The 24,192-nt window shown below is 44.6% G+C and overlaps 1 protein-coding gene across 1 annotated transcript in view; it reads left to right on the top strand.

The window, feature by feature from the left end:
• Nucleotides 1–24,192, top strand: part of hdac5 (histone deacetylase 5) — a gene marked incomplete at its 5' end in the record, with an annotated part of 151,888 nt that overhangs the window by 124,910 nt on the left and 2,786 nt on the right. Inside the window, 5 exons of the mRNA XM_083649484.1 lie at nucleotides 2,605–2,724; nucleotides 4,564–4,661; nucleotides 10,927–11,045; nucleotides 21,680–21,813; nucleotides 21,958–22,039. Coding sequence (XP_083505610.1) covers nucleotides 2,605–2,724; nucleotides 4,564–4,661; nucleotides 10,927–11,045; nucleotides 21,680–21,813; nucleotides 21,958–22,039 — 553 coding nt within the window. The remainder of the gene's footprint in view (nucleotides 1–2,604; nucleotides 2,725–4,563; nucleotides 4,662–10,926; nucleotides 11,046–21,679; nucleotides 21,814–21,957; nucleotides 22,040–24,192) is intronic.

Here is a 24,192-nt window from a genome sequence, read left to right as displayed (position 1 = left end):
ACGCTGATGGTCCGTATTGTGGCGATCTGCCGTTTCCAAACATCACTCCATTCATTTTCCTCTCTCACCCCCCCCCCCCCCCCCCCCTCTCTGATACTACGTATTTCTCAATGGAGACCCTTGACACGCATCTCCTATCCACCCAATCACCTGACATGACATGCACCTCACCTGCTTTCGTCCAATCCCCTCCTTACACATAACTATGGTGTAGCCTAAACCTAAGATGGCGTCAACTCACCAAGCAGGGGAAGAGGCAGAGACCGTCCTGCAGTGACCACGCTGTGTAAAATACCCTCGGGTTGAGAAAGTCCGTGTTTAGTAGCGTTGGTACCGCTCGTCCTACGCCAACACTGGATCAACGCATGCCGAGGGAAAACCCATTCACAAAAGCACCGGCTTCTCAACTCCGTGCTACTTTGGAGGAAGTGATGACGTGACGCAGGCTGAGGTAACTGGTTTTGCCAGAGATCGTTTATGTTGGGAAGAGGAGTTTTCTGTTGGGCAAATTTCGTGTGGATTAATTTTGGGCTTTTTGAACTACTTACTTTACTTTTGATCATAAGAAGATTCCGGAGTGGAATTACTTTTTGTTGGGGATTTAAACTCTTTTTTGTTGCTTGTTTGAACTGATCTAAACCACTTGCATTGATTGAACTGAGCTGAAATGCAGTGAACTGAACAGACCAGTCAATACAATTGTTTGCATATACGATCTTTGTGTGTTGTGTGGTGATTATTGCTGTCAACTGCCTTCATTCATATGGTTGCTTGTTTATGAATCTTATGGTTTTCTTGGGTTCATGATATGGTTCAATATATTTACATTTATACCCATTTTGTGAATCCTTTGTGGGAGGTTTGACTCTGACTGATTTGACTCAGTCTAATATATATGACAATATATGTTGTCAGGCCTAAACCTGACTGGCACCCCGGCACTGAGTCAGACCGCTACAGTATGGAAACAGTGTTACTCGAAATGGTTAAAAGTTACATATATATAACTATATATAGTTATATATATATATATATATGTATATATATATATATACACATATATACATATATATATATACATATATATATATATATATATATATATATATATATATATATATATATATATATATATATATATATATATATATATACATAATGTACTCACCACACATTTCATCGTGTGGTGAGTACCCGAGGCACAACATGTATTTTGGTGTCATGAGATGTGTGTTTTGGCAGATTTTTAACAGCTGTACCATTAGCCTGCATTCTATGGCGACAATTACTAACTTCACGACTGTAGCTCACTGTAAACTGAGCAGACAGTGCCGGTAAGGCATGGTGGGTGTATCTTGGTTATGTGGGGGGGATGTGGCAAATGAGCTACACTTCCAAAAAAGTGGAGTATCCCTTTAAATAAACAAAAAACCTAACTTTGGACACAGTAGTGGGAGGTGACCCCCAGCCCCCAGTGTGAAATAATGAAAGGCGAAGAAGACGACGTTGTCTTCGCCCAGTTGTCTCTCTTCCAGCACAGACAGTCCGTAACCAGGGTTCCGAAATAGGGGAGGTCCAGCAAGGTGACGGGCGCCGCCGCAAAAAATTTGAGTTCCCCCCCCCCCCTTTTTTAGCCATATTTAGAATAATATATCATTTTAAATCAACATTAGGATTATACTGTTGTGATGTCATTATTCAGTATATTCTCTTTCATGTCACCACCTGCTCAGCTCTCCTGTCAACATAATTGTAACTAACAAACACAAACTGTGTTAGCCAAATTCATATCAAAATGACACCTACAAACACAGGTACACAACCCAAGCCGTACACAACACACAAATCATCATCGATAATAAAAAAAACATACAGAGGGACATTCATTTATTCCTGATAGGAACGATTCAAAAATAAAATAAAATATATTATGTTGTTTTTAACTTTACACCACCTCTTTTTGTTACTTATTGGGTCATGAAACTGAAACCATGCATATAGCCACCTGCATACCTGACTTCGGGAGCTTGGCAATTGGCATCATGCATGATTAGCCAGTAGCATCCCAACGTGTCACACAGGTAACATTACTTAAGAGACAGACTAGACACTTACTTTCTTGGTTGTTGCTAAAAAATCTGTCAGTGTCACTCACTGTCTGTCGTTCACTCGCTCACTGTCTCGCAGCTCGCTCACCTTCAATTATCTCGCCAGGCAGACAGACAGTCATCACTCACCACCATGCTGCTGCTATCTCGGAATCAAGTTACCGCGGACGCGGCGTCAGATGGCTTCCTGCCTGACCTGCCTTTCGTTTCAAAATAAAAGCGATCCCGTGTTTTTCATGCTTTTCCATGCAGATTGTTTTATTTTTTTCTCTGAAATATTAGGGGAGGTCCGGACCTCCCCGTCCTCATAGCTAGTTACGGCCATGCAGACAGATAGTGCCAAGTTCAATGTAATGAAAAAACGACAAATCGTATCGCTTCCTCGCCCGGCCCGGTAGCAAATGCTTTGCGGACCGGCAGCAGTCCGCGGCCCAGGGGTTAGAACACAGAGGCTGTGTCACGGTACTGCTGATCATCTCTCTGTCGCCCCCTGCAGGACATTCACCATGGTAATGGAACCCAGCAGGCCTTCTACAGCGACCCCCACGTGCTCTACATCTCCCTCCATCGCTATGACGACGGAAACTTCTTCCCCGGCAGCGGAGCTCCAGAGGAGGTGAGCACACACACAAACACACACTCTCTCTCTCTCCCTCACACACACACACACACACACACACACACACATACACACTCTTTCTCCCTCTCTCATACACACACACACACACACACACACACACACACACACACTATTTCTCCCTCTCTCATACACACACACACACACACACATACACACTCTTTCTCCCTCTCTCATACACACACATACACACACACACACACACATGTACTGTATATGTAAGGGTTAATGCACGACAAGGTGTCCATTATCAGAAATTAATGTACGACGCGGAGGCGTGAACTGTCCAAGGTGAAGCCGAGGACGGTTGCGTCCGCGAAGTCCAATAATTTCTGATAATGGACACCTCGAAGTGCATTAACCCGCTTATACCATGGTCACTTGCCAAAGAAACAAAACAAGACTATTTATATTTTCATGCGTTTTGCAATCAAAATTGTTTTCATTACCTTGGATATGATTTGAGAACCGGAGAGACAAAATAGTCCCCTCAGCTGCTCAAGATTATCATAATAGAAAATGGCCGCTTAGTGCCCGGCAGAATTTCTAGAGCATAAACTAACTAATAACTTGGCCAATTGTATGTAACATACAAAATAAAGCCAACAGTAATGTCTAAGAATGCAACGACATGTAACTGGCTCGTTAAACTTGCATTCCCGGAATAACGTTAACGTCTGCAGGTCTTAAGTGGCGTGAGGCTGGAGGAGACTGGAAACCATCTGAAGCTTTCAATGTTGGAGTCCAGGTTGTTTTGTACAAGGAAGTCTCTGTGTGTTGGTGTTAACTGCCCATTTCGTTGTTTTGTTTGTGTTGATCTCATTTTTTTCCTCTTCGATTTGATTTGTATCGCTGATACAGGCAGCGCACGCTCTCCCAGAGTGCCTGGCTGGCTTGCTGCAGTTGTAAACAGAGGGTTTGACAGTTGACAGCTGAGAGCCGGCTTCTGTCAGCTGACTAACATAAACATCAGATCTCCAAAAACGAAAATCTGATTTCTAAATAGCCGTTATTTTTGATAAACTGAGCACACAGGGGTAATTTAAATAGTTATTTTGACTGACTCCATTTTTTTCTAAACTTATAAAAGTGCCATATTTACCACGTAATGGTGGTATAGAGCTCAAAGGGCTCTGTCGTGATCCTGGCGCACTGATATGAAAGATGAACAGACCTGACTGGAACTACTTAGCTAGGTGTACATTATCACTGTACATTATCTCAAAATAATGGACACCCTGCAGCCAATCAGAATTGAGTATTCACCCAGACCATGGTATAAACAGCTATATACTAGGGGTGGGGGGGGGTGGGGGGTCGATTCTTAGATGCATTGCAATGCGGACATGGACGATTCACAAATGTCAAAAATCGTAAGAATATTATGTAAATGTATTACTTTATTTTAAAAGTAGCCACACAGTGAGAAAAAAGAAAGTGAGAAAAAAGAAATCATGTATTGGGGGGAAAAAGTGATGCATCGATTCAAGATGCATCGATAATCGTTTTATCATTGAATCATAGCCCTCTGAATCGGAAACAAATCGAATGGTGAGGTGTCCCCTACTATATACACACACATACACAATCTATCTAAAGGCACAACCATCTGCCATAGCACCACCTACTTGCAACACTTCAAACGTTGCGTATGCGCTGCTGTGCAGTGTAGAAGTTCATGCAATTCAACCAATTGAGGGGAGCGGTACAAGCAGTGGGGGATGGGGGGTGATGAGTAGAAGAGGATGATGAGGGGAACAGGCACTGCACTAGTAATAATAATAATGATTAGATCTCTCTGTCTCTCTCTCTCTCCAGGTAGGGTCAGGTGCTGGTGTTGGTTTTAATGTGAACATAGCGTGGACAGGAGGGGTGGAGCCTCCTATGGGTGACGTGGAGTACCTCACTGCCTTCAGGTAAAGCATCATCATATTATTAGTTATTAGTTAGCTAAACTGCGGGTTTCGTGCAAGTAGAGAAGCCACAGCTTTAACTTAATTATCGCTGTTATTATTGGGCATTTACCTGCACCCCTTTTGGTAGAATCTTCGGTACATAATGTCAGAAATGCCATTGAGGCTGAGGCCTTTGGTACCGATTATGTGAATGGAATTTGACTTACCGGCTATTACATGGTTATTACACCATAGGCCCCGCCCACTTTGACCAATGATGACATACGGTAACCTCGGATTTGGACCATTGACATATGATTTGGACGAGCACAGCCACAGTGAACATGCGTACCAAATTTCACGTAATTCTGTCAAATTACAGTTTTTTTTTTTGCCGTTTGTAGCACCCTGTTCAATCGTGACAGATGATGATGATATCTGAACATGTTCACAAAGCTTTGTGATGATTGCACCATCTATCACAAACTTATGATAATTTACCTTATAGGCCACGCCTCTTCAGAACTTAACTTAGTTAATATCTTTCAAACAAAAAAGACCTTGATCCATCTATGCTACAAACCGATTTTGGTGGCGATCGCTCAAACGTGTAGGAGGAGATGTCAAAAATGTGTTTCTCAAAATGTTCAAAATATCTCAAAAACATTCCAGGCTGACCTTGAGGGTCCTTGAGGCAAATCTGTAGATCAACATCAGCTGAACTTTACTTTACTTTACTTTACTTACTGAACATGTTTAATACAAGTTTTGTGTAAATGGGACAAATGGGGTGAGAGAGAGACAAGTCAAGACAAGTCAAGTTTATTTATATAGCCCTAATTCACAAGCATGTCCCAGAGGGCTTCACAGAGAATATGTCTAGCTAATTCTAGCTGACACAACAGTAGCAAGAATATACAGAATAAAGATAACACATGGAACAAATGATAGAGAAATATAGAAAATATAGAAATATAGGATAGAGCAGAGGAGAGAGCAGGAGAAGGGAGGAGAGCAGGGGGAATGTGAGAGAGTGATGGGGTGGGGAGGGAATGGGAGATGTTGGAGGGTGTAGGAGGTAGGGAAGGAGCAAGAGGAGAGAGCAGGAGAGGGGAGGGGGGGGGAGAGCGGGGGGATGTGGGGGAGAAGAGAGCAGGGAGAGGGAGGAGGTAGGGAGAGAATGGGAAATGTGGGGGAGGAGAGAACGGAGAGGTGGGGAAAAGAGCAGGGGAAGGGGGAAAGAAAGAGAATGGGTGCCATGCTTTAAAATGGAATGGATGCCATGCTTATGGAAAAGTGTGTGTGTGGGGGGGGGGGTCCGGGAACGGGAGGAGCACTTTAAACTTTTGATTTTTGAACTTTAATTATAATGCCCCTATCAGGCCGATTGGAAAAATATTTCTGGAGCAAAAACTAGCCACCAATATCTGTCATTGGGAAGAATTTCATGTCTCTGTGATGTACCAACTCACAGGAAATTGAGCCAGTGTGGAAAAAGAATACCGGTAATATAGTATACTATTAGTACAAAAACATTAGGGTTTCTTAGCCTGGTATGCAGCACCTATGAATCACAGTTTTCAGCACTCTTGGAATTTACAATTTACAATTCATAAGCGTCTGGGTTAGGGTTACGCATAATTAGGTGACGCAAGCCTATCCACCACTGATTTGGTCAGGTGACTTTTTTTGTTGTTGCCCCAACTGATTGGTTGCTCTTAGTTGTCAATCATCAAACTCTTTGACCAATCGCAGTAGCAAAGCAGGATGACACCGAAGTTGTTCCCAGTGAAGAGAACAGTGTGTGCTTATACAGTATGTATGTATATGTGTGTATATGTATGTTATATGTTGGACATACTACATAGCATTTTTGAGTGAAATGGACCTCGTCAAGGACAATTCCAAGCACCCGATCCTTAACTGACCAACGGGCAAATGACAATAAGAGGAGGATTTGACAGCCACATTTCTGTAGCCACCACAGGAGCAGGCAGGTCTGTAGCCACCACAGAGGAGCAGGTAGGTCTGTAGCCACCACAGAGGAGCAGGCAGGTCTGTAGCCACCACAGAGGAGCAGGTAGGTCTGTAGCCACCACAGAGGAGCAGGTAGGTCTGTAGCCACCACAGAGGAGCAGGCAGGTCTGTAGCCACCACAGAGGAGCAGGCAGGTCTGTAGCCACCACAGAGGAGCAGGCAGGTCTGTAGCCACCACAGAGGAGCAGGTAGGTCTGTAGCCACCACAGAGGAGCAGGCAGGTCTGTAGCCACCACAGGAGCAGGCAGGTCTGTAGCCACCACAGGAGCAGGCAGGTCTGTAGCCACCACAGAGGAGCAGGCAGGTCTGTAGCCACCACAGAGGAGCAGGCAGGTCTGTAGCCACCACAGGAGCAGGCAGGTCTGTAGCCACCACAGAGGAGCAGGCAGGTCTGTAGCCACCACAGGAGCAGGCAGGTCTGTAGCCACCACAGGAGCAGGCAGGTCTGTAGCCACCACAGGAGCAGGTAGGTCTGTAGCCACCACAGAGGAGCAGGCAGGTCTGTAGCCACCACAGAGGAGCAGGCAGGTCTGTAGCCACCACAGAGGAGCAGGCAGGTCTGTAGCCACCACAGGAGCAGGCAGGTCTGTAGCCACCACAGAGGAGCAGGCAGGTCTGTAGCCACCACAGAGGAGCAGGCAGGTCTGTAGCCACCACAGAGGAGCAGGCAGGTCTGTAGCCACCACAGAGGAGCAGGCAGGTCTGTAGCCACCACAGAGGAGCAGGCAGGTCTGTAGCCACCACAGAGGAGCAGGTAGGTCTGTAGCCACCACAGAGGAGCAGGCAGGTCTGTAGCCACCACAGAGGAGCAGGCAGGTCTGTAGCCACCACAGAGGAGCAGGTAGGTCTGTAGCCACCACAGAGGAGCAGGCAGGTCTGTAGCCACCACAGAGGAGCAGGTAGGTCTGTAGCCACCACAGAGGAGCAGGTAGGTCTGTAGCCACCACAGAGGAGCAGGCAGGTCTGTAGCCACCACAGAGGAGCAGGTAGGTCTGTAGCCACCACAGAGGAGCAGGCAGGTCTGTAGCCACCACAGAGGAGCAGGCAGGTCTGTAGCCACCACAGGAGCAGGCAGGTCTGTAGCCACCACAGGAGCAGGTAGGTCTGTAGCCACCACAGGAGCAGGCAGGTCTGTAGCCACCACAGGAGCAGGCAGGTCTGTAGCCACCACAGGAGCAGGTAGGTCTGTAGCCACCACAGGAGCAGGCAGGTCTGTAGCCACCACAGAGGAGCAGGTAGGTCTGTAGCCACCACAGAGGAGCAGGCAGGTCTGTAGCCACCACAGAGGAGCAGGTAGGTCTGTAGCCACCACAGAGGAGCAGGCAGGTCTGTAGCCACCACAGAGGAGCAGGCAGGTCTGTAGCCACCACAGGAGCAGGCAGGTCTGTAGCCACCACAGGAGCAGGTAGGTCTGTAGCCACCACAGGAGCAGGCAGGTCTGTAGCCACCACAGGAGCAGGCAGGTCTGTAGCCACCACAGGAGCAGGCAGGTCTGTAGCCACCACAGGAGCAGGTAGGTCTGTAGCCACCACAGGAGCAGGCAGGTCTGTAGCCACCACAGAGGAGCAGGTAGGTCTGTAGCCACCACAGAGGAGCAGGTAGGTCTGTAGCCACCACAGAGGAGCAGGTAGGTCTGTAGCCACCACAGAGGAGCAGGCAGGTCTGTAGCCACCACAGAGGAGCAGGTAGGTCTGTAGCCACCACAGAGGAGCAGGCAGGTCTGTAGCCACCACAGAGGAGCAGGCAGGTCTGTAGCCACCACAGGAGCAGGCAGGTCTGTAGCCACCACAGGAGCAGGTAGGTCTGTAGCCACCACAGGAGCAGGCAGGTCTGTAGCCACCACAGGAGCAGGCAGGTCTGTAGCCACCACAGGAGCAGGCAGGTCTGTAGCCACCACAGGAGCAGGTAGGTCTGTAGCCACCACAGGAGCAGGCAGGTCTGTAGCCACCACAGGAGCAGGCAGGTCAATTAAGCAAACATACAAGATTGTTCCTGTTTTCATGAATCGATGCCAGTACGTTTTTTTAAGGACTGATGAAAACACGCTTTGCTATCATCCACTTCCTTTGCCAGGCGCCCGGTGCTGCTGTCATGTTGGTCACGGGTTGCCAGGTTGGTGCGACAAACTAGCCCAATCGCCAATCAAAACTAGCCCACAACGTCCCAGTTAAAGAAATTAGGATGAGTGAATGGACTAAAATGACTATGAATATATGGGGGGAAATACAGAGATTATTTAATTTGCCCAAGTCAGTCTCACCTTTATCAAGCATAGGTCTGATTAAGAACTTTATCCCTAACCGACTGGATACGGGACTTAAAAAGTGGAAAGATTATGGCCTGCTTTATATATACCAGCTATTTTGTGAAGACAACCTGAAGTCCTTCGAACAAATACAAACAGAATTGAATCTACCAAGGACTGATTTTTACTATTACTTACAGCTGAGAAGCTTCTTAACTAAACACAAAGATCTGAGTAAAATAAAAAATCTTACAGAAATAGATAGATTCTGGATAAAGGTGCAGACTGAGAATGTGTTATGTAGGATTATTTCTAGACTGTATCAGGTGTTTCTGAGCATGGATCCAAATAATTCTATTTGTATAAAAGAAAAATGGGAGACTGAACTAGAACAGGAAATACCAACAGATATGTGGAAGAATGTATGTTCGGAGGCACACCTAGTTACATGCTCAAACTCTTGGAGAGAATTCCGGTGGAAGACTATAATCAGGTTCTTTAGGACACCACATATAACAGCTAAGATAAATCCAGCCATATCTAGTAACTGCTGGAGAAATTGTGGGGCACAAGTGGGCAACTATATACATACATTCTGGTCATGCTCAAAATTGAAAAATTACTGGAATGACATATTTCAATCTGTCGCAGAAATAATGCATCTTGACATCCCACAAGACCCAAGACTTGCTCTGTTAGGGATGACAACAGATGGGATAGAAGGAAGGAATCAGAACTATCTTCTTCAAATCTTGCTCACAGTAGCAGTGAAATGTATCACTCTGAACTGGTTAAAGCCTGACCCTCCCACTTATAATTTCTGGTTACAAAAATTAGGGGACGTGTATAAAATGGAGCAAATAACATACTCACTGAGACTTCAAAACCATATATTTACTAAAAGGTGGAGTCCTGTGATGACGCTATTAAGGTAATAAGATAATCTCCTACCTCACCTCGGCCAGGGTTTTGTCTGTTTTGTTTTGTTTTGTATTTTTATTTTCATTTTTGTATTTGCTTGTCTTGGTCTTTTATTATTGTTTTTTCCTCTTTTTTTTCATTTTATGAGATGGACATCATTGTGTAATCCATGTATGTACTGGTGAGATGAACGTAACACATCATCCTCAAATTGTTATGAAGCTAAAGTGGATGATCAATGTGCCCATCACGGTTTAATTTATTTGTTGTCCATGTTACTGTGTCTGAATTGCTGTAATAAAAAATAAGTAAAAAAAAAAAAAAAAAAAGTCCAAAACTAGCCCAACGGAATTCAACCTGCGGCAACACAAAACAAAACACAATACAGCACAATACAAAAGAAGTCCAATTCTGCGGGAAAAGCGCAGACCTGGCAACATGAATGTTGGTTGTCATCATACACGTGTATCTATGGGTTATTACTGTTGCTGCGCTCTGTAATGTGTCATCGGTAGATTAGTCTGGCCTACATCGACCAGCCAATCAGGCGTCTTGGACACTATCTGTCTGAAATAACGGCCAGTGGATAGGCTTGCATCAAGACGCTTATGAATCCCCATATGAATTTCAAGAGACAGCTGACAATTTGTGGGTTTCTGCTTTGCAAGCACAAAACCCTAATTATTCAATGATTACCAATCAGTGTTGAAGTTGAATTTGGCAGCTGAGCTGATAGTAGATCAATGCAATATTCTATTCTATTCGGGCTCAGCAGGCCTCAGGTCAGCAGAGACTGACAGCAAAGTCAACTCTTAACAGTCTGTCTACACACAGTGTAATTCCCTGCACAGCCAGCAGAGGGTGCACTGTAACATCCACTCTGTGTCTTTGTAACGTCCGCTCTGTGTGTGTGTGTGTGTGTGTGTGTGTGTGTGTGTGTGTGTGTGTGTGTGTGTGTGTGTGGTTCCGCGTGTGTGTGTGTGTTTGCGTGCGTGTGTGGTGTGTCTGTGTGTGGTTCCGCCTGTGTGTGTGTGTGTGTGTGTGTGTGTGTGTTTGCGTGCGTGCATGCATGCATGCATGTAGGAGCGTGGTGATGCCCGTGGCACAGCAGTTCAGTCCAGACGTGGTTCTGGTGTCGGCGGGCTTCGACGCGGTGGAGGGACACCAGTCTCCTCTGGGCGGATACAACGTCTCCGCAAAGTGTGAGTACCAGGCCCCTTACTGGGCTGGGTGTCCCTACTGGCCCGGTGGGCCCTGGTATGGGATCTACTGGCCCGGTGGGCCCTGGTATGGGATCTACTGGCCCGGTGGGCCCTGGTATGGGATCTACTGGCCCGGTGGGCCCTGGTATGGGATCTACTGGCCCGGTGGGCCCTGGTATGGGATCTCTCTCACCTAGACAGACATACCCCAAATCAATCAGGATAGCTCCTCAACCATAAGGCCTATATGCACATGTCTGGGCTTGTTTGAAAGAGAAGAAGCTATGACATATGAATCAAGTGTAAGTAAACCTATAAACCATTCCAGAGTAAATGGAGATGTAGACTCAGCTCTCAGTCTTAATCCATTTCACTACCTTAAAGTCCCTGGAAACCAAAATCCACAAAAACGTTCTAACTACGGTATGTTATTTAGGGTCTTATGTTAGTAATTATATGCCTCCGAAATTATTATGCATTACTTTCAACCCAAAGCCTTAAAATCGACACTTTTCTACAAGATTCTACAAGATACTTCCTCATTGAAGAGAGCAGTGCGCGAGGTGCTAAAATGCAGGAGCTTATGACGTCATAAGCTCTATATAACCTTTGTACACGCGCGCAACATGCAGTCCCGCACATTCTGCCTCCATCTCTCTTCAGAGTTCTAGTGGTCCCACACCTTTTTGCAGCTAGCTAACTACACATTGCATCAACACAAAGGCTCTTTTAAGAACCAACATATATCTATCTATCTATCTATCTATCTATCTATCTATCTATCTATCTATCTATCTGTCTATCTATCTATCTATCTATCTATCTGTCTATCTGTCTATCTGCGAGTTTATCGCCGGCGGTGTGTTGGAACCTTGAGAGGGAGAGCTCTCTCCTCTGCCTGCTGCGGCGCTGCTGCTGCTGCTGTGTGTGTGTGTGTGTGTGTGTGTGTGTGTGTGTGTGTGTGTGTGTGTGTGTGTGTGTGTGTGTGTGTGTGTGTGTGTGTGTGTGTGTGTGTGTGTGTGTGTGTGTGTGTGTGTGTGTGTGTGCGCGCGTGCAGACAGATAGACAGATGACCGTCAGCGCGAACACACACACACACACGCACACACACACACACACACACACACTTTATTTCCTTCTTATCTCTCTCTCTCCTCTCTCCCTCTCGGAGCAGAGGAGAGAGGTCTGAGATACGTGCACATCATGAAACGCTCGGCGGCATGTGAAAGCCGCTTTGAGCTGCATCTTGATAGGCTGTCTTGCTCTATTTCCGTGTCTGATTGGTCCATTTCAACCTCGCGCCCCCTGCCGCTGGAACCGCCCAGCGTTTCGTTGTCGCAGACTAGCCCCCTCGCCCCCTCCCCTGCTCCTCTCGCGCTTGAGAATTGTGGACACGCCCACACAGTCCGCGGGAAAAAGGACACTCTAAAATCGAATAGATTCTCATTACTTTTGCCATGAGTGTCAAACCTAAATTTATATACTTTGCGACGTTCATCATCGTTCAAATTTGGCTGGTGGCTTATTAACATAGGTTCCTGTGATGTGATGAACTCAAAATGCTAAATAATAAAGAAATATTTCTGGTTTCCAGGGACTTTAAGACTGAGAATATTATTATTTAAATCTTTTCATAACGTTAGGTGGTGCTGTTGGAAGCCTTGCATCGGAGAACCAATCATGAGTGTTGTGGGCGGGCCTGCTTTCTGGGGGCAGTGACGCTCATGCAGAACCGGTGTCTCGCAAAACATCGCCGCGTTTGCGGAGAAACATATGAATCACTTAGAAACAAACATAACCTGTTAATAGGACGTGTTTCATCCGGCCCCGGCGGCTAGAGGTCTTTCCCCCAGCGATAAGCCCGACTCCCGAGGCTAACGTTACAGAGCCTGCTGATGACTTCACAGTAGCAAGCGGACCACTTCCGGGTAGGACAAATTATTGTAAAATAAACAACAGGTATAAACTCTATTTGCAGCACATCAGTGTCTTGCTCTATATTGGAACTATGAAACATTGCATTGCCACTACCAAATAAAATTCTAATAATAAATGTAGGCGTGTCTGCTGCCGGCCGTTCTCGCCGGGCTCGAAGAGACAGATTTTGACAATGAAATTCCCAGACGTTTGGTGGTTAGGTGGCGCTGTTGGCGCCGCTCACCAAACGTCTGGAAACCGAGACTAACCGAGATGCAATAAGGAAAAAATAATATTTCCATCCTCGCCTAGTGAATAATCTAATTTGAAAATGCCGTTATATAACCAAGATGCCACAAATAATAATGCTGCTCAATGTATTGTGGGAGAGTTAATTGATGTGTCCTAATGATGTGAGAGTTAATTGATGTTTCCTAACGATGTGATAGTTAATTGTTGTATCCTAACGATGTGATAGTTAATTGATGTGTCCTAACGATGTGATAGTTAATTGATGTGTCCTAACGATGTGATAGGTAATTGATGTGTCCTAACAATGTGAGAATTAATTGTTAGCACCAGTGGCTCCTGCATTACATTACTGGCTTTCCTTGGGAAGCTAAGCAGGTCTGGCCTAGGATACTCCTTGGATGGGAGACTGGTGCTGGAAGTGGTGTTGGAGTGGTCCCAATGGTCTGATGAATAATCTGATTTGATGAATAATCTGATCTGATGAATAATCTGATCTGATGAATAATCTGATCTGATGAATAATCTGATCTGATGAATAATCTCCCCAATGCCCCAGGGCAGAGACAGAGACTCTGTCCTGTGAGTGAGCACCGTCCTTCAGATGAGACGTTAAACCGAGGTCCTGACTCTCTGTGGTCATTAAAGATCCCATCGGCACTCTAAGCAAGAGTAGGGGTGTAAACCCGGTGCCCTGAGGGGTGTAACCCCGGTGTCCTGGCTAAATTCCCAAACAGGCCTTCCTTCAATCATGGCCACCTAATCATCCCTCGTTACTTAATTGGCACTTTCAGTCCTCAACTCTCCACCGTGATAGCTGATGTGTGGTGAGCGTTCTGGCGCAAACTGGCTGCCGTACATCACCCAGGTGGGTGCTGCACATCAGTGGTGGATGAGTTGAGTTCCCTTCACCTCCCTCCCCTGATATGTGAAGCGCTTTGAGTGTCTAGAAAGGCGCTATATAAATCCAATCAATTATTATTATTATTATTATTAATTGATTATGTAAGCGGTTAATTGATGTTTCATAACAATGTGAGCATTCATTGATGCTTTCTAATGATGTGAGGCTTTGTGTGGGCAGGTTTAGTTAAGTGATGCTTTCTAATGATGTGAGGCTTTGTGTGGGCAGGTTTAGTTAAGTGATGCTTTCTAATGATGTGAGGCTTTGTGTGGGCAGGTTTAGTTAAGTGATGCTTTCTAATGATGTGAGGCTTTGTGTAGGCAGGTTTAGTTAAGTGATGCTTTCTAATGATGTGAGGCTTTGTGTGGGCAGGTTTAGTTAAGTGATGCTTTCTAATGATGTGAGGCTTTGTGTGGGCAGGTTTAGTTAACTGATGCTTTCTAATGATGTGAGGCTTTGTGTGGGCAGGTTTAGTTAAGTGATGCTTTCTAATGATGTGAGGCTTTGTGTAGGCAGGTTTAGTTAAGTGATGCTTTCTAATGATGTGAGGCTTTGTGTGGGCAGGTTTAGTTAAGTGATGCTTTCTAATGATGTGAGGCTTTGTGTGGGCAGGTTTAGTTAAGTGATGCTTTCTAATGATGTGAGGCTTTGTGTGGGCAGGTTTAGTTAACTGATGCTTTCTAATGCTGTGAGGCTTTGTGTGGGCAGGTTTAGTTAACTGATGCTTTCTAATGATGTGAGGCTTTGTGTGGGCAGGTTTAGTTAAGTGATGCTTTCTAATGATGTGAGGCTTTGTGTAGGCAGGTTTAGTTAAGTGATGCTTTCTAATGATGTGAGGCTTTGTGTAGGCAGGTTTAGTTAAGTGATGCTTTCTAATGATGTGAGGCTTTGTGTGGGCAGGTTTAGTTAACTGATGCTTTCTAATGATGTGAGGCTTTGTGTGGGCAGGTTTAGTTAAGTGATGCTTTCTAATGATGTGAGGCTTTGTGTAGGCAGGTTTAGTTAACTGATGCTTTCTAATGATGTGAGGCTTTGTGTGGGCAGGTTTAGTTAACTGATGCTTTCTAATGATGTGAGGCTTTGTGTGGGCAGGTTTAGTTAACTGATGCTTTCTAATGATGTGAGGCTTTGTGTAGGCAGGTTTAGTTAAGTGATGCTTTCTAATGATGTGAGGCTTTGTGTAGGCAGGTTTAGTTAAGTGATGCTTTCTAATGATGTGAGGCTTTGTGTAGGCAGGTTTAGTTAAGTGATGCTTTCTAATGATGTGAGGCTTTGTGTGGGCAGGTTTAGTTAACTGATGCTTTCTAATGATGTGAGGCTTTGTGTGGGCAGGTTTAGTTAACTGATGCTTTCTAATGATGTGAGGCTTTGTGTAGGCAGGTTTAGTTAAGTGATGCTTTCTAATGATGTGAGGCTTTGTGTAGGCAGGTTTAGTTAAGTGATGTTTTCTAATGATGCGAGGCTTTGTGTAGGCAGGTTTAGTTAAGTGATGCTTTCTAATGATGTGAGGCTTTGTGTGGGCAGGTTTAGTTAAGTGATGCTTTCTAATGATGTGACGCTTTGTGTGGGCAGGTTTAGTTAAGTGATGCTTTCTAATGATGTGAGGCTTTGTGTGGGCAGGTTTAGTTAAGTGATGCTTTCTAATGATGTGAGGCTTTGTGTGGGCAGGTTTAGTTAAGTGATGCTTTCTAATGACGTGAGGCTTTGTGTAGGCAGGTTTAGTTAAGTGATGCTTTCTAATGATGTGAGGCTTTGTGTGGGCAGGTTTAGTTAAGTGATGCTTTCTAATGATGTGAGGCTTTGTGTAGGCAGGTTTAGTTAAGTGATGCTTTCTAATGATGTGAGGCTTTGTGTAGGCAGGTTTCACTGATGCTTTCTAATGATGTGAGGCTTTGTGTGGGCAGGTTTAGTTAAGTGATGCTTTCTAATGATGTGAGGCTTTGTGTGGGCAGGTTTAGTTAAGTGATGCTTTCTAATCATGTGAGGCTTTGTGTGGGCAGGTTTAGTTAAGTGATGCTTTCTAATGATGTGAGGCTTTGTGTAGGCAGGTTTAGTTAAGTGATGCTTTCTAATGATGTGAGGCTTTGTGTGGGCAGGTTTAGTTAAGTGATGCTTTCTAATGATGTGAGGCTTTGTGTAGGCAGGTTTAGTTAAGTGATGCTTTCTAATGATGTGAGGCTTTGTGTGGGCAGGTTTAGTTAAGTGATGCTTTCTAATGATGTGAGGCTTTGTGTAGGCAGGTTTAGTTAAGTGATGCTTTCTAATGATGTGAGGCTTTGTGTAGGCAGGTTTAGTTAAGTGATGCTTTCTAATGATGTGAGGCTTTGTGTAGGCAGGTTTAGTTAAGTGATGCTTTCTAATGATGTGAGGCTTTGTGTAGGCAGGTTTAGTTAAGTGATGCTTTCTAATGATGTGAGGCTTTGTGTAGGCAGGTTTAGTTAAGTGATGCTTTCTAATGATGTGAGGCTTTGTGTGGGCAGGTTTAGTTAAGTGATGCTTTCTAATGATGTGAGGCTTTGTGTAGGCAGGTTTAGTTAAGTGATGCTTTCTAATGATGTGAGGCTTTGTGTGGGCAGGTTTAGTTAACTGATGCTTTCTAATGATGTGAGGCTTTGTGTGGGCAGGTTTAGTTAAGTGATGCTTTCTAATGATGTGAGGCTTTGTGTGGGCAGGTTTAGTTAAGTGATGGTTTCTAATGATGTGAGGCTTTGTGTGGGCAGGTTTAGTTAAGTGATGCTTTCTAATGATGTGAGGCTTTGTGTAGGCAGGTTTAGTTAAGTGATGCTTTCTAATGATGTGAGGCTTTGTGTGGGCAGGTTTAGTTAAGTGATGCTTTCTAATGATGTGAGGCTTTGTGTAGGCAGGTTTAGTTAAGTGATGCTTTCTAATGATGTGAGGCTTTGTGTAGGCAGGTTTAGTTAAGTGATGCTTTCTAATGATGTGAGGCTTTGTGTGGGCAGGTTTAGTTAAGTGATGCTTTCTAATGATGTGAGGCTTTGTGTAGGCAGGTTTAGTTAAGTGATGCTTTCTAATGATGTGAGGCTTTGTGTAGGCAGGTTTAGTTAAGTGATGCTTTCTAATGATGTGAGGCTTTGTGTGGGCAGGTTTAGTTAAGTGATGCTTTCTAATGATGTGAGGCTTTGTGTGGGCAGGTTTAGTTAAGTGATGCTTTCTAATGATGTGAGGCTTTGTGTGGGCAGGTTTAGTTAAGTGATGCTTTCTAATGATGTGAGGCTTTGTGTGGGCAGGTTTAGTTAAGTGATGCTTTCTAATGATGTGAGGCTTTGTGTAGGCAGGTTTAGTTAAGTGATGCTTTCTAATGATGTGAGGCTTTGTGTAGGCAGGTTTAGTTAAGTGATGCTTTCTAATGATGTGAGGCTTTGTGTAGGCAGGTTTAGTTAAGTGATGCTTTCTAATGATGTGAGGCTTTGTGTGGGCAGGTTTAGTTAAGTGATGCTTTCTAATGATGTGAGGCTTTGTGTGGGCAGGTTTAGTTAAGTGATGCTTTCTAATGATGTGAGGCTTTGTGTGGGCAGGTTTAGTTAAGTGATGCTTTCTAATGATGTGAGGCTTTGTGTAGGCAGGTTTAGTTAAGTGATGCTTTCTAATGATGTGAGGCTTTGTGTGGGCAGGTTTAGTTAACTGATGCTTTCTAATGATGTGAGGCTTTGTGTGGGCAGGTTTAGTTAAGTGATGCTTTCTAATGATGTGAGGCTTTGTGTGGGCAGGTTTAGTTAAGTGATGCTTTCTAATGATGTGAGGCTTTGTCTAGGCAGGTTTAGTTAAGTGATGCTTTCTAATGATGTGAGTCTTTGTGTGGGCAGGTTTAGTTAAGTGATGCTTTCTAATGATGTGAGGCTTTGTGTGGGCAGGTTTAGTTAAGTGATGCTTTCTAATGATGTGAGGCTTTGTGTAGGCAGGTTTAGTTAAGTGATGCTTTCTAATGATGTGAGGCTTTGTGTAGGCAGGTTTAGTTAAGTGATGCTTTCTAATGATGTGAGGCTTTGTGTGGGCAGGTTTAGTTAAGTGATGCTTTCTAATGATGTGAGGCTTTGTGTGGGCAGGTTTAGTTAAGTGATGCTTTCTAATGATGTGAGGCTTTGTGTGGGCAGGTTTAGTTAAGTGATGCTTTCTAATGATGTGAGGCTTTGTGTGGGCAGGTTTAGTTAAGTGATGCTTTCTAATGATGTGAGGCTTTGTGTAGGCAGGTTTAGTTAAGTGATGCTTTCTAATGATGTGAGGCTTTGTGTAGGCAGGTTTAGTTAAGTGATGCTTTCTAATGATGTGAGGCTTTGTGTAGGCAGGTTTAGTTAAGTGATGCTTTCTAATGATGTGAGGCTTTGTGTGGGCAGGTTTAGTTAAGTGATGCTTTCTAATGATGTGAGGCTTTGTGTGGGCAGGTTTAGTTAAGTGATGCTTTCTAATGATGTGAGGCTTTGTGTGGGCAGGTTTAGTTAAGTGATGCTTTCTAATGATGTGAGGCTTTGTGTAGGCAGGTTTAGTTAACTGATGCTTTCTAATGATGTGAGGCTTTGTGTGGGCAGGTTTAGTTAACTGATGCTTTCTAATGATGTGAGGCTTTGTGTGGGCAGGTTTAGTTAAGTGATGCTTTCTAATGATGTGAGGCTTTGTGTGGGCAGGTTTAGTTAAGTGATGCTTTCTAATGATGTGAGGCTTTGTGTAGGCAGGTTTAGTTAAGTGATGCTTTCTAATGATGTGAGTCTTTGTGTGGGCAGGTTTAGTTAAGTGATGCTTTCTAATGATGTGAGGCTTTGTGTGGGCAGGTTTAGTTAAGTGATGCTTTCTAATGATGTGAGGCTTTGTGTGGGCAGGTTTAGTTAAGTGATGCTTTCTAATGATGTGAGGCTTTGTGTAGGCAGGTTTAGTTAAGTTATGCTTTCTAATGATGTGAGGCTTTGTGTGGGCAGGTTTAGTTAAGTGATGCTTTCTAATGATGTGAGGCTTTGTGTGGGCAGGTTTAGTTAAGTGATGCTTTCTAATGATGTGAGGCTTTGTGTGGGCAGGTTTAGTTAAGTGATGCTTTCTAATGATGTGAGGCTTTGTGTGGGCAGGTTTAGTTAAGTGATGCTTTCTAATGATGTGAGGCTTTGTGTAGGCAGGTTTAGTTAAGTGATGCTTTCTAATGATGTGAGGCTTTGTGTGGGCAGGTTTAGTTAAGTGATGCTTTCTAATGATGTGAGGCTTTGTGTGGGCAGGTTTAGTTAAGTGATGCTTTCTAATGATGTGAGGCTTTGTGTAGGCAGGTTTAGTTAAGTGATGCTTTCTAATGATGTGAGGCTTTGTGTGGGCAGGTTTAGTTAAGTGATGCTTTCTAATGATGTGAGGCTTTGTGTGGGCAGGTTTAGTTAAGTGATGCTTTCTAATGATGTGAGGCTTTGTGTGGGCAGGTTTAGTTAAGTGATGCTTTCTAATGATGTGAGGCTTTGTGTGGGCAGGTTTAGTTAAGTGATGCTTTCTAATGATGTGAGGCTTTGTGTGGGCAGGTTTAGTTAAGTGATGCTTTCTAATGATGTGAGGCTTTGTGTGGGCAGGTTTAGTTAAGTGATGCTTTCTAATGATGTGAGGCTTTGTGTAGGCAGGTTTAGTTAACTGATGCTTTCTAATGATGTGAGGCTTTGTGTAGGCAGGTTTAGTTAAGTGATGCTTTCTAATGATGTGAGGCTTTGTGTAGGCAGGTTTAGTTAAGTGATGCTTTCTAATGATGTGAGGCTTTGTGTAGGCAGGTTTAGTTAAGTGATGCTTTCTAATGATGTGAGGCTTTGTGTGGGCAGGTTTAGTTAAGTGATGCTTTCTAATGATGTGAGGCTTTGTGTAGGCAGGTTTAGTTAAGTGATGCTTTCTAATGATGTGAGGCTTTGTGTGGGCAGGTTTAGTTAAGTGATGCTTTCTAATGATGTGAGGCTTTGTGTGGGCAGGTTTAGTTAAGTGATGCTTTCTAATGATGTGAGGCTTTGTGTGGGCAGGTTTAGTTAAGTGATGCTTTCTAATGATGTGAGGCTTTGTGTAGGCAGGTTTAGTTAAGTGATGCTTTCTAATGATGTGAGGCTTTGTGTGGGCAGGTTTAGTTAAGTGATGCTTTCTAATGATGTGAGGCTTTGTGTAGGCAGGTTTAGTTAAGTGATGCTTTCTAATGATGTGAGGCTTTGTGTAGGCAGGTTTAGTTAAGTGATGCTTTCTAATGATGTGAGGCTTTGTGTAGGCAGGTTTAGTTAAGTGATGCTTTCTAATGATGTGAGGCTTTGTGTGGGCAGGTTTAGTTAAGTGATGCTTTCTAATGATGTGAGGCTTTGTGTAGGCAGGTTTAGTTAAGTGATGCTTTCTAATGATGTGAGGCTTTGTGTGGGCAGGTTTAGTTAAGTGATGCTTTCTAATGATGTGAGGCTTTGTGTGGGCAGGTTTAGTTAAGTGATGCTTTCTAATGATGTGAGGCTTTGTGTGGGCAGGTTTAGTTAAGTGATGCTTTCTAATGATGTGAGGCTTTGTGTAGGCAGGTTTAGTTAAGTGATGCTTTCTAATGATGTGAGGCTTTGTGTGGGCAGGTTTAGTTAAGTGATGCTTTCTAATGATGTGAGGCTTTGTGTAGGCAGGTTTAGTTAAGTGATGCTTTCTAATGATGTGAGGCTTTGTGTGGGCAGGTTTAGTTAAGTGATGCTTTCTAATGATGTGAGGCTTTGTGTGGGCAGGTTTAGTTAAGTGATGCTTTCTAATGATGTGAGGCTTTGTGTAGGCAGGTTTAGTTAAGTGATGCTTTCTAATGATGTGAGGCTTTGTGTGGGCAGGTTTAGTTAAGTGATGCTTTCTAATGATGTGAGGCTTTGTGTGGGCAGGTTTAGTTAAGTGATGCTTTCTAATGATGTGAGGCTTTGTGTAGGCAGGTTTAGTTAAGTGATGCTTTCTAATGATGTGAGGCTTTGTGTAGGCAGGTTTAGTTAACTGATGCTTTCTAATGATGTGAGGCTTTGTGTGGGCAGGTTTAGTTAAGTGATGCTTTCTAATGATGTGAGGCTTTGTGTAGGCAGGTTTAGTTAAGTGATGCTTTCTAATGATGTGAGGCTTTGTGTGGGCAGGTTTAGTTAAGTGATGCTTTCTAATGATGTGAGGCTTTGTGTAGGCAGGTTTAGTTAACTGATGCTTTCTAATGATGTGAGGCTTTGTGTGGGCAGGTTTAGTTAAGTGATGCTTTCTAATGATGTGAGGCTTTGTGTAGGCAGGTTTAGTTAAGTGATGCTTTCTAATGATGTGAGGCTTTGTGTGGGCAGGTTTAGTTAAGTGATGCTTTCTAATGATGTGAGGCTTTGTGTAGGCAGGTTTCACTGATGCTTTCTAATGATGTGAGGCTTTGTGTAGGCAGGTTTAGTTAAGTGATGCTTTCTAATGATGTGAGGCTTTGTGTAGGCAGGTTTAGTTAAGTGATGCTTTCTAATGATGTGAGGCTTTGTGTGGGCAGGTTTAGTTAAGTGATGCTTTCTAATGATGTGAGGCTTTGTGTAGGCAGGTTTAGTTAAGTGATGCTTTCTAATGATGTGAGGCTTTGTGTGGGCAGGTTTCGGCCAGCTGACCCAGCTGCTGATGGGTCTGGCGGGGGGGCGGGTCATCATGGCGCTGGAGGGAGGTCACGACCTCACTGCCATCTGTGACGCATCAGAGGCCTGTGTCTCCGCCCTGCTGGGAGAACCGGTGAGAGACAGAGAGAGACTATTGGTGGAACTGTGTGTGTGTGTGTGTGTGTGTGTGTGTGTGTGTGTGTGTGTGTGTGTGTGTGTGTGTGTGTGCATTACAGAAACATAGTAGTTGTTTGTAATCTCTCTGTCTCTGTCTCAGTGTGACTCAGTGTGTCAGTGGATACAGGAGCAGCCGTGTCCTAAAGCCTCCGCCTCGCTGGAGAGAGTCATCGAGATACAGAGTGAGACACACACACACACACACACACACACACACACACACACACACACCTGTTTAAAAAAAGGATATGCCCCCCCCACAAGCTTTATATATATATATATGTATATATATATATATATATATATATATATATATATATATATATATATATATATATATATATATATATATATATATATATTCCACAGTCCACAGTGGAGCTATTACCTGCCAGACTCTCTCCTGCTGCAGGGAGAGGTTCTGGCAAGTGAGACTAATGGCCGAGGTGATGACTTAAGCCCAATTTATGCTTCGTCTGCCGACACTTTTGAAACGGTCGCCGACAGAAATGAGGACTTGAGTCGACACTTTCAAGTGTCAGCGAGCAGCAGTGTCTGCTACCTGGTGAATGTCTAGTGTCGCTGACTACGTCATAGTATCGCACAAGTCTGATTGGCTATATAGAATCAGAATCAGAATCAGAATCAGATATCATTTATTCACCATTATGTTATGTAACATATAGGAACTTGTTTTGGCATTAAAGTGCTTAAACTTTTTTCACATAAAAGGGACAGTGCAAAACAAGGCAAATACAGTGGAACAACAGGACAAGAAAGTGCAATATTTGGTGATGGGCAGTGCAAATATTTGGATAAGGGTTCAGGCCCGAGGCAGCTCCCCTTAGGGGGGGGGGGGGCAGGGGGATACCTGACTGGTTTATGAGACGTGCTGCTGAGGGGAAGAAGCTGAGTCTGTGACGGTTTTTTAGAGTCACTGGCAGGCGTAGCCGCCTACCGTGAGGAAGCATGGAGAAAAGGGCGTGACCCGGGTGGGATGGGTCAGCCATAATCTTTCTGGCCCTCTTCAAGGCCCTGGTGTCATGTAGGGACTCGAGAGAGGGGAGGGGGCAGCCGATCACCTTCTCCGCTGATCGAATCACCCGCTGCAGCTTGGTCTTGTCCTTGACCGTAGCCGCAGGGAACCAGGTGATGATGGAGAAGGTGAGGATGGACTCAATGATGGAGGTGTAAAACTGAGTCAGCATAGACCTCGGCAGCCGGAACTTCTTTAGCTGCCGCAGGAAGTACATCCTCTTCCGGGCCTTCTTCATGAGAGCGTCGATGTTCAGCTCCCACTTCAGATCCCGGGAGATCGTCATGCCAAGGAAGCGGCAAGACTCAACAGAGGCCACTGGGGTGCCTCCCAAGTTGAGCGGGGGGGGAGGGGCTGCCTTCCGCCTGAAGTCAACTACCATCTCCACTGTTTTGAGAGCATTGAGGGCCAGGTTGTTGTCTTTACACCAGCTCTGTAGCCGCGTGATCTCCCTCCTGTAGGCGGACTCATCCCCATTGGAGATGAGGCCTACCAAGGTGGTATCGTCTGCAAACTTCAGGAGCTTGACCGACGAGTGGAGGGAGATGCAGCTGTTGGTGTACAGGGAGAATAGTAGGGCAGACAGAACGCAGCCCTGCGGGGAGCCAGTGCTGATGAACTTTAAAAGGGAGATGAATTTCCCTAGCTTCACCCGCTGTGACCTGTTGGTCTTTATATACTGTAGACGGCACGCGCTTGACTTCCTTGTTTTGGTTGGGGTCCACCCTCTAGTTTTCGCTCGATTGAAATGAATGAACGTGTCCCCGCTATTTTTATCAGCCTGTCCTTGATGTATAACTTCGTGAAAATCACAAAGAACGTCGTGACCAATTTCCCAGAGAGAGAGGAGGTGAGTTGTGTGGTTGTGTGCTGTTTATGCGGCTGCAGCCAAGTACGTTACATCTTGCCTCCGAGGTGGTTTCACTGTGCATTTCGTTCCCTCTGCAGCTGCTTAAAGCGTTCGAGTGTCACGTGACCGTTGAACCGAGGCGAATGTCTTCTGAAGTATAAATGCTACACCATGAGCGACACTTTCTTTTTCATCTGCGACCATGTGCTGAGCGACACTTTAGAATAAAGCTTGTAAATTAAGATGCAGATTAAGCGTTTGAAGATCCAATCATCACTAAAGTGTCATGCAAGAGAGCCAATCAAAACAAGTGCAATGGTCAAAGTTGACATTTAACCCATTGATACCTGATGCAGCATTTGTGTCACGCGGTTCGCGGTCTTAAAGGGATACACACACAAATGAGGGATATACACGCAAATGCTGCATCAGGTATCAATGGGTTACGA

Source organism: Poromitra crassiceps (assembly GCF_964638095.1).
Source record: "Poromitra crassiceps genome assembly, chromosome: 13".
Lineage (NCBI taxonomy): Eukaryota > Metazoa > Chordata > Actinopteri > Beryciformes > Melamphaidae > Poromitra > Poromitra crassiceps.
This window is presented reverse-complemented; position numbering and strand designations above follow the sequence as displayed.